The sequence below is a fragment of the Brachycentrus maculatus genome, unplaced genomic scaffold (genome assembly GCF_059751285.1).
Source record: "Brachycentrus maculatus isolate JH-2025_06_01 unplaced genomic scaffold, ASM5975128v1 h1tg000056l, whole genome shotgun sequence".
In the NCBI taxonomy this organism is placed as follows: Eukaryota; Metazoa; Arthropoda; class Insecta; order Trichoptera; family Brachycentridae; genus Brachycentrus; species Brachycentrus maculatus.
The window spans coordinates 792,914-807,232 of NW_028280810.1; the positions used below are offsets into that span (position 1 = coordinate 792,914).

The 14,319-nt window shown below is 31.9% G+C and overlaps 2 protein-coding genes across 3 annotated transcripts in view; one reads left to right on the top strand and one right to left on the bottom strand.

The window, feature by feature from the left end:
- Positions 1-6,100: 6,100 nt before the first annotated feature.
- Galphao (G protein alpha o subunit) overlaps positions 6,101-14,319 on the bottom strand; it is a 188,922-nt gene continuing 180,703 nt past the window's right edge. For both annotated transcript variants that reach the window (XM_088278331.1, XM_088278330.1), the window contains exons 6-8: positions 7,978-8,107; positions 6,411-6,564; positions 6,101-6,326 (exon numbers count right to left, since the gene is read on the bottom strand). In XM_088278331.1, the coding sequence (XP_088134457.1) occupies positions 6,139-6,326; positions 6,411-6,564; positions 7,978-8,107 (472 nt within the window). In that variant the 3' untranslated portion in view covers positions 6,101-6,138. The remainder of the gene's footprint in view (positions 6,327-6,410; positions 6,565-7,977; positions 8,108-14,319) is intronic.
- Cyp49a1 (Cytochrome P450 49a1) overlaps positions 7,875-14,319 on the top strand; it is a 77,366-nt gene continuing 70,921 nt past the window's right edge. The window contains exon 1 of the mRNA XM_088278329.1: positions 7,875-8,131. The gene's annotated coding sequence lies outside the window, so the exon portion shown is untranslated. The remainder of the gene's footprint in view (positions 8,132-14,319) is intronic.

Here is a 14,319-nt window from a genome sequence, read left to right on the forward strand (position 1 = left end):
ATATAAGTGAAAACCCCAATTCCCAATTTTACAAATTTATCTCCTGATTTAAAAACTTAAATTCTGAATTGTCTTGCTAAAATGTGCAATGTTAGTACCAACTAATTTTTTCAAATATCCAAATAACTATTGATTTCATTAAATTGAATTATTTTTAGTGTTATTTTATTAATAACTGGTATACATTTTGGTTAAATTAAAAATAATGTATAATTTTCTAGATTACTAAAATAATTGGAGCTTCCAATAGGTTTGTACGGTTCTAATGTTATTATTTATTGTTTAGGTGGTATGTACGTTCTAGGTTTTAGTCTTATATAACGATTGCCATATTTCTAAAGATTTGAAGATACTCATTTTTCCATTTTACTATGTTGATAAATATTCACTTTTTAAATAAAAATAAAAAACCTACATTTCCAAAGGAATGACTAACACTTAATTTATTGCTTTGTGATAAATTTAGATACAATGTATTAATGTAAAGATACTTGGTATTATTGACTGGCTTTATTTTTACAACTGACCACTGAGCACTTTTGTTTATGTTATCTTCAGAATGTTTTGGGTGAAAATAAAGTGAAACAATCATACCAAGTATTTTGAAAAGATACAATAGTATATGAATTTTAACAATGAAGTTTTATCAATATACATTAACTCATTTCAGACAGGTATTTTTTATGCCTGTGGACCACTGGTGGCGGGATTTGATAATTATGTACAAATCGTTAAGACCTTAACAAAGAGATAGGTACATATATAATATTCATATAAAAACATTGGATAATTATTTCTTTTCTGCCTTTAAAATGAGGCCGGCGCAGAAGGTAAAAATACCCTTTCCGTCCTTAAGCATCAATCGACAGAATGGTTAGAAATACCTTCCCCGTCCGAAGTGTGTCAATATTTATAAAAGCAAAAATATTTATTATTGCTTTATGTTGATTCGCTTGGATTGAATCAGCATTCCTGTTCTGCTTCGAAAGGAAGGTAAATTCTAGACCAGGGATGATTGGGAACCTTTTTATTTCTAAAGGCCATATTCGCTTATCTGATTCAACATAAGGCCGCGTTTATGAAATTTTAAGTCAATCCTTCAACTACTTTTCAAGTTTTGCGGACACAAACATATGGAAACTGAACCTTTATATATATGTAAAGAAAGCACAAGCCGTATCAGAGTAGCGGAGAGGCCATCCCCACACAGACTATATTTCCCAATAGGAGCAATTTTTTACCTCAGAAGGGCTAGAGAGCTCTCCCCATTGATGGGAAATTGGATTTATAGACCATACCCAGTTTTTGTATCATTTTGAAACTTTCCTAATCCATTTAATTAATAATTTATTTTTATGTTCCATTCTTCAAAATCCATTTGTGCCTCATTGTTACTACTAAGACCTTCCTTAGAATATATCCCAAGTGTAATATATGTATTTTGTTCTATGAAAAGGTTTTATTTTAAACCACTTTTTGTTATTGTAATAAATGATTATATTACTCAGTCATAGATATTAAGTACTATGTATAATGTGAAACTAATGCAATATTATAATTTATTATAAACGAACAATGCTGTATTTTGTTTGAAATGTCCGTAGAACTGGTGTATGGTGTGCGACGCTGTGTGTATTTGAAGAGATTGGATGGAGAAAGGGAGGTGATGAGAAATAAAACAAGATATTAGGACATCGAAGTGGGCATTATTTATTTAATCCGCATTCACATGAGAAAAACAGACGTACATTGTGTTTTGTTCTATTAGTAGATTTATGTCCCTGGCGCAAAGACTTTACATTAACAAGAATAGCATATAAACTTTGTTTTCTATTTATATATGATACGATGCTCAGAAAACATTTTCAATCCAGAATATTCAAACTTTCATAGTCACAAATATCTTAGTCTATATTAGTTTTGTGCAAATAAAATCCTATATTATTGATACAGTTCAAAGAATGTAAGCTTACTGACAAATTACAAAATTCAACACGTCGATTACTTCGACGCCACGAACAAATATTTATTTAAATAACTTGACTAATACGTAGTATGTAAAAAGCGTCATTTCAAATGGTTTTACTCAATGGATGACAAATATAGGCAGTTCATCTTCCTTAACACCTACATATTCATCCGACATTGTCCATTTTGGACTACTCAGTTCTCTTTGCCGATCGCATTGAGACCTCGCTCTCCTCTTCAACCCACCGCTCTCAATGCGACTCCATTCTTCCATACTTCCACTCAAATTACTTTATCCAAGCGGGTGCTTTTGCATGAAAATTTCAAAACAATACAGAGAACGACACTTTCATTCACTCCTATGGCCACATCACAGTCAGAAGGCGATATCGGAAGTGAAAGAGTTCTCCGGTATCGGGAGTGGCTGACGGCTGACAGATTCGAGTGCGGAAGATACAGTTCAACATAAAGAGAGAACTATGAACTAGGCAAGTCTAAGATCCCAAATACACACACAAATGTGACCCAAACTCACGATTGAACAATAATTCGAGACTCAACCGCAAACCCGGATAACTCCTAATATGAAACTGATTTAAATTTTAATATTAAACACCGAACCGGCACTTTTTTATTTACAAAAATACAAAAGGCTATCGAAGCCTTTGAAGTGTTGACAATGGTAAATAGGTTCTTGCGAAATTTACTCGTGAACACGTAACAAAGAAGACAAAATGGGAGACATATCCGGGAACACTACAGAGAAAACCCTCCATTCAATAAGGTGAAAGGTACATGACACTTCATGAAGTACAAACTAAAGTAAAATAACCAAAATGCAGCGATACATTTCAATGACTATGAGCAATCTTGAACATGAAATAGTCGGAATTATATAATCAATAAGTTGGTTCTGTATTTCAATAGTAAATTAATATTTCACGCTTTCATCTATCCTAGCATAAAATGTACACAACTTGATCATTCTACAATTTGTTTTGTATTAAATATTACAATTTTAATACAATACATACACCTTAATGCTTACATCCATTTCTCATTTAGAATTGTGCAGATAAAGAATTTGTTCTGTCGGCTTGAAAAGTAATAAGGAGTCGTTTATTAAAACTAAAAATATATTAATTTGCGAACACTCGGAGCACTCGACACGATAGCGCTATAAAACTCCAAGTATGTTTGTGCTCTGTGAAAGTTTTTAATCCAAATGGAAAAAGGTAATGTAGTTTTCTGCATTCTTCGCATGAGTAGTCAATATGTTCGGTACGTGTGGAACTGTTACTGAACATAACATACCGAGATTTTACTGTATTCTAATTTTACACGGTTAGATATAACACCGAGTACATATTTAGCTATTGTTTTATGTCAATTATTATTTTTCATCCGACTGATTAGTATGTCAATAGACTTGTCTTACAAATTTAACTTTTATCATTTTTTATTTAGTTTCTGAACTAGGTAATAATAAGGCTTATGTTATCTTTTGGATGATAAAAATTAATATATTTACTTAATAGTTACGGATGCTTAAAACATAATTCCTGCGAGAAATACAGAAAATTGTTTGTTGCTTCTAAAATGCAAACGATAATGTACTTCATTGTATTAATTTAACGCGCGTAAAATACAAACCGAGTTAGGTTATTCCAACATAAAATAGAAAACCTTAAGACAGGGGGATGTATTTACACTAAGCCGTTGGTAAATGAACATGTAAAGTTTGACAGTACGATGGATGCCTTTTACAATATTTATTTCTTAAAATAATTATACAGGAAATAAATACAACAGTGTATATCTCAGAGAAGAGCATTAATCATACTTCAAAGATGTGAATAAATGTGCCATACATTGTGCGATTGGTTATTTTATAAATGCGATGCTTTTTAAGGGGTATTGAAGTGTAGTATTTTCATAGATGGTTCATTTATCAAAAACTTTACTAACAAATGTGATATATTTAAGAAATTATAACCAGAAAAATGCATAAAATCATGAATTAAACATAAAATTTTATTAAAATCATACTATGAAAAAACCTACAAATTTTCTTTTCCAAGTTATTGATATTTACAGTATAATTTTCGATAAAAATCATATATTATAAATTGAAAACATCAATAACTCTAAAATGAAAAAATATATAGGTTTTAAAAAGTAGTATATTAATAAAATTTGATTCCCGGAAATATAATTTATGACTTTTTTCTGGATAAATTTCGTCAACCTGTCATAAGTAAGTGAAGAGTTTATGGTAAAAAAGACATCTACAAAAATGAATGAGAAATTCGTTAAAATGATCTACATATAAGAAAAAATTATCCAAACAATGTACAACTAATATAACCAAAATATATTCATAAAAACAAAAGAAAAAATTTCTTGATTCAATGTGCACATGAAAGATATAATTGATTGTAGAAAAGACAATGTAAAAAGGAGATTCTAGTGAAAATGCAGTCAAGTAAAAAACAATTCCAATTAAAATATACAAAACAATAGAACTCACTTCTGAAGACAGAAAAATGGCAAAATCTTAATATTTAAAGAATGCTAAATATAACGAATGGAATGAACAAATGGTCAAAGATGAAATCTGTAAAATAAAATAATTTTGCCTCCAATTTTAAAGCCTTAAATAAAGAAGTTTACCTAGAAGCGCACAAATTTAAAAGATATAAAAAGTAAAAAACTAAATATATACCAGAAAAATGTAGAGTACAAAAATATATGAACATTTATAAAAATACACGTTTGTCAGTATAAACTGAAATTATTAGAGACAGATTCTAGAGATCATTGTAGACTGTCAGAACTAATTATGTGAGATATAGACTGCTTATACTTAGGTTTAGAGAAAAGACACAACGGATGACGCAATGATCGTGGAGAGAAGTGACGACAGGATGAGGTTCAATCAGCAGTCATGATGTGCTAAAGAGTGAAATATTTGAACACACAAGCGTATTTAATGCGATAAGGAAATAAAAAGATCTTCATTGCGATAATTTCTTACTATACTTCTTATTCTATAACTGTTGATGTCGGTGTCCCGATAGACTCGGCCTTGTCTCTACCACTGACGGGTTTCAACCTTAACTAGGAGAGAGATTAATACATCAGATTGAGGTATTCAGGAGAAATGTTGGAGCGACTGCCGCAAGTAGTCTTCCGAGCCGTAAAGGGAAACCATTGTATTTCTCCTTACAAATAGAATATACAAAACGAGAAGAGCGGCAGTGCCAGGGTTAGGAGACGCAAATAACCAAACATTCTGTTTATCCATCGTTTCAACATTATCGATACATTATGTAACTTTTATTATTAGGTATCATTCATTACAATATTTTATATTTATTTTAAAATAATTAATGTAATATTATACGAAGACAGCTTCCTTTACATACACAATGTTTAGTTTGCCGGTGATCTTGTTGAATAATACGATTAATAATAGCTTGTTTCTTAGTTTCACAATATTGCCACGGGAAATTGTTGAGAAAGCAAACGGTACTCGTGACAGAATCAGGGTAGGTACATTCTAAATTGCGCTTCTCTCGACAATTTACGATGACAACAAATTGGTCAAATTTATGGTTGTACAAATATTAAAATTTTCTAGCATCAACCAAAATGAAAGCTTCGTGACAACATAGTTTGGTTAAAACATAGTATATAAATAAGAGTAACTATATATTATAACACGCCATCACAGTGGCACTCATGTTTACTTCACTTTCACGCCGTCTCCCTTTCAATTGGAAAAAGCTCAAAGAAACGGAATCACGCTCGACAAAGGAAAGTATTAATAGTCGTACAACCAAGTTTAGTGATACAAGATGCGCGTAACATTACCGATGCGTACTGGCCTCGCGGAATAACTTAAAATGTTCGACCGCTACATTCGACCGACTTTTTCAACTACTCTTACAAAAAGATAATTTATTTCCTAACAAATGGAACCTTTATCTGTACAATAATTCTAATAGTTATATTTTTATTGAATATTTAGTTCCATTCGGGGAGATTGAACGGGGGATTTTACGCCGTTTAGAGGACCGCTGACCGGTGCGGGATTTAGAAGGATTCCGTTTGCGTAAACATGAGTGAGACATTCGGTTTCCTCGTGGAAACCAAACGGCGCAGCCATTAATAGAGACCGCAGCCGCGCAGGTTGTTGGCTATGATGACGTCCGTCACGGCGTCGAACACAAACTGGATGTTGGTGGTGTCCGTGGCGCACGTCATGTGGCAGTAGATCTCCTTCGTGGTGGACTTGTTCTTGGCCTCGAACTGCGCTTGGATGTAGGCGGCCGCCTCTCCGTAGTCCTGAGCTCCTGGAAGGGAGAACACAGTTACTGTTAGTCATGTTGCTGGCAGCTACCACACGTTGCGGTAAACATACTGTCACTGATCCTTACCTGCGTATTCAGGGAAGCATATGGTGAGAGGTGACTTGCGAATCTTATCCTCAAACAGATCCTTTTTGTTGAGGAAGAGGATGATTGATGTATCCGTAAACCATTTATTGTTACAGATTGAATCAAACAGTTTTAAGCTTTCCTGCATTCGATTCTGTAAATAGAAAATAAACTTTTTAGCAACATACAAATTCCCAAATTCATATACAATTAATAGCACTAACTGCTAACTTATAATGACAGCATACTTTAAACAGGATATGTAGATAGGTGCGACATTTGCAAATATCCCCGAGAGGAATGTACAAAATGCAGATATTTAAACAATAGACACGCATACATAAACCAAATTTAACACGTTGACTGCCACGAACATTTTCAGAATTCCAGTCTAAAAAGCTAATTCTTTAAAAATATTATTTTACTTCTTGATTTTGAATAAAATTTTAACAATTATATTTTCTGTTAATTTATTAGTAAATTTTCTGTTCATGTAAGCCAGCTTTGATTTTTTATTCTCTTTCCATGCGCCATCTATCCATATTAGCACTGATATACTAGGAATTTTATTACAGCTGCACGAATGTGGCAAGTAAACACAGTGCGAGATAACTCTTAGTCGGCATCCTAGCGAAGAACGCAATCTACGAGTTATCTCGTAGTTGGCAGTCAACGTGTTAAGATGGATATCACACACGTAGTCACGCCGAGCTAAGATTTATATAATAAATAACACATCCAAATGAAATATTATGCATGATTATTATGAGTTAAATAATTATAAATGTCACATAATTGTCTACATACATAAGTTGGAATCTATAATATTATGTTGTCATAAATACACTTGACACATTCAACAGCTACATTTAATTTATCTTATTAAATAATTATGAGTCTTATTAAATCTAATTTGAGGGGATGAGTAGACGTGGAGTATGTCAAATCATTATCTGTAATGTAACTATTTTTTCATCTCTATAAGATGTTGGCGATAGGTTATGCAAATGTTTTTCATCAATAACTTTTGTCAGAAGCAAATAGATACTTAGTTTGCATAGCTCATATATGTCGCCTACTTTCAAAATCCGCTAGATTCAATTTTACAATATTTTAAAATAAATACTCTATCGGAATGCCAATTGTGGGTTTTATTGTTTAAAATATTTCAATACCTGAAAACCTTGCTAAAAATACTTAAAAACAGCGTTGTATTTCAAACTCCGCTATATTCATGAAACTTGCGGAGATAAGTCAAAAATTAAGATGACATCATTATCGGTTGGTGTCTCGTGTTTTTTTTTTAAATACCGAAAAAAATTCCAAAAAAATGGGAAATGGGAGAATTCTCTATTTCATAATATTTTATCTTATGATAGACAAATCTTTGAAACATAAATGTTACCTGGAGAATTTTTATTTTTTGTAAAATCAACTTACATGGATCTGGCGGATTTTGAAAGTATTTCAGCGATAGGTCCTACAAGTGTTTTGCACGGACAACTTTTGTCTGAAGCAAATAGATATTTAGTTTGCATAGCATAATTTGTACAAGTGATAAAATTACCGTTGTTTCATCTTCATGAAGAACTTGGTCGTACTCTGACATGGCCACGCAGAAGATAATCGCAGTCACATCCTCGAAACAGTGGATCCACTTCTTTCTCTCAGATCTTTGTCCGCCCACATCAAACAATCTGCAAATCAAACAATGGAATAAGGTTAAGTATAATTTTGTACTTCTTAGTAAAGTTTTGAAGCCCGGGACCTCCAGCATAATACTTTTTTTACAGCACTATTACTTTAAGACAATAGACGAACCTTTCCGCGCATAGTACTCAGTAGTAAGTATGTAGCGGATGGGAGGTATCCCTCACTCCTTTCAACAATGTCATATATCAAAACACTTGATTTTTCAGGAGATCGTTTTTAGAGTTTAAATTTTATAAAATGTATTAAAAATAAACACTAAGTCACTTATTGAACTTTTTACTGTGCAAAAGATCCTTTTAGGTAAAACCTTAATTGTTTTTCTCCATTTGAAAAATATTAAGTATATTCGAAAAAATTATTAAACAATACCTTTTCTTCAAAATGCAAAAACAACACTTTCTGCCCTGTAGCGGGCAAATATTACGTTAAAAATATGCCGCTTTTGCTGGGATATAGTAAATTTTCTGGGCATTCCGAAAATATGCACAACTTAAAATTGAAGATTTTTTATAAATGACGTTGATGAAAGGAGCGAGCGGTATGTCAGAAATTCCAAATTTCTTTTAAGTACGCACCATTAAATGCATGTTCGAATGCATTATTATTATTTTTTTTTTTTGCACCGTGTTATTTCGGTGTCGCGTATAAAGAGGGTGCGGTATGATATCACGCGTCACACATTGAACCCCTGGCATTCGTGTAAAGGTAAAAGCAGCCCCTGCTCCCGAGAAAACGAATGTCCATGTACCGTTAGCTGAATTTTCTATTGCGAGGATGGCGTAATAAAACACGCGTAGGCGCGGTCATACCCAAGGCCGACTAGAGACAGGCCTGGGCGCACAAGGGTTTTTGAAATGTCACGTGATCAAATCGGTGTTCTAAAATTTGCAGTTCGAGCCAAGCGGAGTGCGTCGGTGCGTCCAGTGTTTACAAATGGCCGCGATTGTTTATGTTGATGTTCGTTGTTGCTTTATTTGTGTGTTGTTTTGATATTGAATTAAAAGCATATAAACTTCAAAGTGAGTGATTAGACAGTGAAGTGTATTTGAAAATTGAATTGGTAAGTAATTTTCGTATTTATAACACAATTTCGATGTTTATACGAGTTTAAATCTCATTTGACGTTTCAAAACGTTTCAATAAATCGTTGCTACTTTTTAGCTTATATAACAATGCATACTTATTTGTATTTCATTTTTAAGTGTTTATGTAACGTGAATATTGACACGTGTTTTATTTATAACAATACTTAATATTTTCAACAAAATCATTATTTCACATTTGAGGTTATATTTCGCTTACGAATCCATGAGCTTACTCACGAGAGATGATGTCGACTCAAATTTCTGTTCGTTTTCGTTATCATATTAAATTATTGTATTAAACATACACTATTCATGTTGAGTTTATCCAAGATAACCAAACGATAACCTCGGATGACCAAACTTAGCATTCTTAAATTCCTACGCTTAATTTATTTGTTTCATTACAGGTGGTTTACAAAACAAAATGGGGAGATGTTGCAGCGTTTTTGGATGTAAATCCAACTACCGCTCTCAAAAAGAAAATGTATCCACATTTGCTCTTCCAAAAAACGATGCTCTACGGAAAAAAATGGCTTCGTCGGATTCCTACGGATTTTTCTGGAATAAAAAATCCATATGTTTGCATCAAGCATTTCGAAGAATCCATGATTATACGAAGCGACAGATGCACAGTACGCGAGAAAGCTATAGATGTGCCTCGCAAAATTCCCAAGCTTCGTGAGGGAGCAATTCCTACAATATTTCCGAGTGCTCTCAAATATCTATCCACCGCACCCCAATCAACTAGAAGACTCGCTGATGTGGAGACATCCCGGATGGAGATCGCTCTTCAAAACAGCCTCGATGACCTAAGGAAGCTGAATGAAGCAAAATCCATAAACAGTTTAGACGATTTAACTAAGACCAATCAAATTAAACCAGAATGGGTTTTAACGGAGACAGCGTTACAAAGAGTTTTGTGTTTAATTGACTTAAATGATGTGCCTTGTGTTTTGGGCGCTATTAAAGTAGTGAGTGATTTAAAAATACATTTATATTTAGGTAATAAGTTAGTAAGTAAAAGTCGTCATCCAAGAAATGTGAGTATAATCAAAAACGTAGATGATTTAACTGACGTGATAAATTTTATTGAATCCTCTATCCATGACATTACCATCCCCGCCATTGATTTAAATGATGTTCTAATTATGTTGCAATCACACTTCCCAGATAGTGATCAGAGAATTATGTTCATTATAGAACAAATTAAGTATGCCGCTACCCTAAAAAATCTCCGTCGATACAGCGGGAATACTTTGATATTTGCAGCGTCAATGTTTGTACACTCCTCGGCTACGTATCATATGTTATTTAATACTAATTATTTGTGCATTCCTCTTGCTACAGCATTGGTATGGTTTAGTTTGCAAACAATTTTAGATTATTGTCCTGATGTTTTTATTAGTGGCCAGAATCAACTCTATATTTTAAATAAGATAAGTGTTTCTAAATTAAATTATTATTTCTTGAATCAAGGTGATTTTTTAAATGAATGTATTTGTAATAAGACTTTGCTAATAATATTAGAAAATATTTGCCATAGAACCTGTACAATCCTTTTAAGTAACTTAGCAAAAATCAAAAATGATGAACTTGCTGCACAAAGTTGTTCGGGATCAAGTAGAAAAGTACTAAAATTTTATTAGTTTTTTCTCATCCATAATCATCAACTATCAAACCTAATGTGTAAACTGTTTGAGTAAATTAATGTAACATGTCTTTAAATTAAATCCTTCACATAACATAAATCACATATTCTCAATTGTCAATTTAACAAAATTGAAGTATTTTGTTAAATTGAGTAGTACAAGATTAAATGCAAATGTTGTAATTGAATCGACTTATATGGTCACCAATATTAAGAAATTTACTTACATAATTATAAGCTTCTTTTCATGTCCAATTATTTTTCCATTTGATATCTTATGCTTAAAATATTTGTGTTGAATAGATTTTTTTCAATTACTGTTATATTACATGTTTTTAATGTTAAATGTGTATATGTATATACATATATATATATATATATATATATATATATATATATATATATATATATATATATATATATATATATATATATATATATATATATATATATATATATATATATATATATATATATATATATACATATTTATATATATATATATATATATATATATATATATATATATATATATATATATATATATATATATATATATATATATATATATATATATATATATATATATATATATATATATATATATATATATATATATATATATATATATATATATATATATATATTTATATAAATATACATATTAGAAATAATTATACTCCTGATGCATGTCTTTTATGGTGAGATTATAGCTTTGTGGTAATTTCTGTCCATTTTAAATTTTAATTTTATATATATACATGTATATGTGTATGTGTATGTGTGTGTATATAAGAAAATAAATAATGCCTTTTTATGTAATATTAATTCGTTTTATTTTTACCTTTCCTTTTTTGTATAAACTGTTATCATTTAAACATCTGGATTTTCGAAAATTGTAGGTTTAAACCTTTAAAAAATTATCCGAAATTCCACTCGCATATCGCACGCGGACAATAGCACTGACTTCGTAATTCGGCGTTTGCGCGCCCAGGCCTGTCTCTAGTAGGCCTTGGGTCATACCCGAGTGACGTCAATGCGCGATATTCTCTATCATTGTAATGAAGAGACACGTTAATTTAATTCAAAATAAAAACATAAAACTCTGTTTTAATTATGAAAAAAAATAATAATTTTGTCCAAACCGCATATATATTTTAATAGAATACGGCGTAGAACATTTTGTTTTAATGTTCGATTTCGACTTTTCTGCCACGACTTTTACATTTTCAGCTATCCAAGGTAAAGAACTGGATCAAAATCGCGATTGTTTTTGGACTTCGAAGTCAAACTAAACGACACATAAAAAAAAAACAATTTTAAAAATTAATTTATGTATTAATTTTAAATCAAACACAGATTTCTTGAGTCTACTAAATATTTTATTAACAAAAACACATAAAACACAACTAAGTATACTCAAAAAATCTGTGTTTGATTTAAAATTAATACATAAATTAAAATGGAGTTGTACAAATTAAACACCAAATCAATAAATAAAAAAAGAATTAAAAATAAAATTTTAAAGGATTTTTATTTTTCGTTTGTTACGAAATATATATTTTTTTAATGTGTACAAAATAATATTATTGATTGTGATACACGAAATGAGCCGAACCCTCTTCTAGTGGAACGGAAGGCCTGTTGACGACAGTCAACAGTCCAGCTTCCCTGGGGAGTTTTAGGTGGTTTTCTCTAGCAATGGGCAAATGGTGAGAAGATTAACCTTCCTGTCCGAACACAGATTTAAATAAAACATGTTTTTAGCTAGAACAAACTAAAATCCATTGATTGATCTGCAAACCAACAAGGTAAATAATTAATGCAACCCCTATACAAAAAAATGTTGTCATCAAAATGCATTTAGAAAAATATATAGCAAATTATAAATTATAAGCTAAAATAATAAAAATGAAATTGATCTTTTGTGGCGTTTCTCATGTATGTGATTATAATCTAGGATTCGGATCTCACATACTAATAAAAAAGTTTCTGCTCAATATAAAGCTTCTTTTCATCTCACCAATAGATGTCTCTAGTGAAGTTCTAATGATTCAAGAACAACGTTTCGAAATTGGTTCATATATATATATTTCACTTCACTTCACTTCCAAGAATTTGAGTAGTGTGATTGTAATAATGGGTAGAATTGGTGAACGTTACACGTGTGTAAAGTGATCACTTAAACCAGCCTATGACGGTCGTCAGCCCCGTAAATGCCCAGACTTCCATATTCTTCATCATCTTTGATGAGATGTCAAAAAATAATAATTGAAGAAAATAAGCGAAAACTTAAAATAATTTCGAAAAAGTAAAATCTAACTCTGAATAATTGAAGCAGTTATTTTTTCAAATGTATTTTAACACGGTGCATGATTGTGTTATTAATCACGGGAAAGTTTAACCGAAGTACAAAAATCTGCGGTTAACCATTCGAAAAGGATAAAAGAAAAATGTCCAATACCGCACGTTCGCTCCATAAAGTAAAGATTGTAGAGTAAGCATTGCAGGAAATGGCTATGTAGAAATACGTCTGGATATACGCAACCATAACACATGTACATAGCTGAATTCCAGCTAATTGTTTGATAATGTCACAATGAATAACGTACAATACCAAAGTAACGCGACCGACTAAAAATGTCGATGTCAAAAACTTAACTTTTACCAGCATAACAATAAGAATTTGTATTAAATCATGGAGTACCATTCTTCCTTGGATAGTACAAATTATGTAGTGATCCCAAAAATACAATCGAGACCATAAAAGAATAATGACATAGTGTCGGGTTGTGGACCCGTGGTTAGTGTAGCAGACAAGTCAGAATTTCTCGGTTCGGACCCACTCTACCACAATGAAATTAAAATATATTTGTGTAAATAATAAAAACACAATTATTTATATTTTGAAAAACAAATAAATAGGGTGTTTTTTTAGAGGTTTGGTTTTTGAACTGGCAACATCGTTTCTACAGACTGTAAACTTGACAGTTGTCACTTGATTCGTAGTCAGTACATTTTACCATTTCACCATGAATAGACTGAATGACCATTATGCGCGTCGTAGGTTCGGTAAATGTGCCGAAAACAACATTCAGCTTGATTCTCTTTTTCAACGCAAAATGTCGTTCACCGGTGAGGCACATTTTTGGTTAAATGGCCATGTCAATAAGCCGAATTTGGAGTAGAGAAAATTCAGAAACCTTTGTCGAGGCGCCCTTACATCAATTAAAAATCACTGTTTGGTGATTAAAAGCATTATGGGCAGGTGGAATCAATGGCCCATATTTTGACAAGTTAATTATAAAACGATGCCGATGCCGGCCAGAATGTTACGGTCAATGGAGAGCGCTACAGAACCGAGATAAGTGATTTCTTCTTATTTCAGTTGAATGGCATTGACGTGACAGAGCTGTGGTTTCAACAAGATGGCGCAACATGCCGCACGGCGGGTGCCAACATC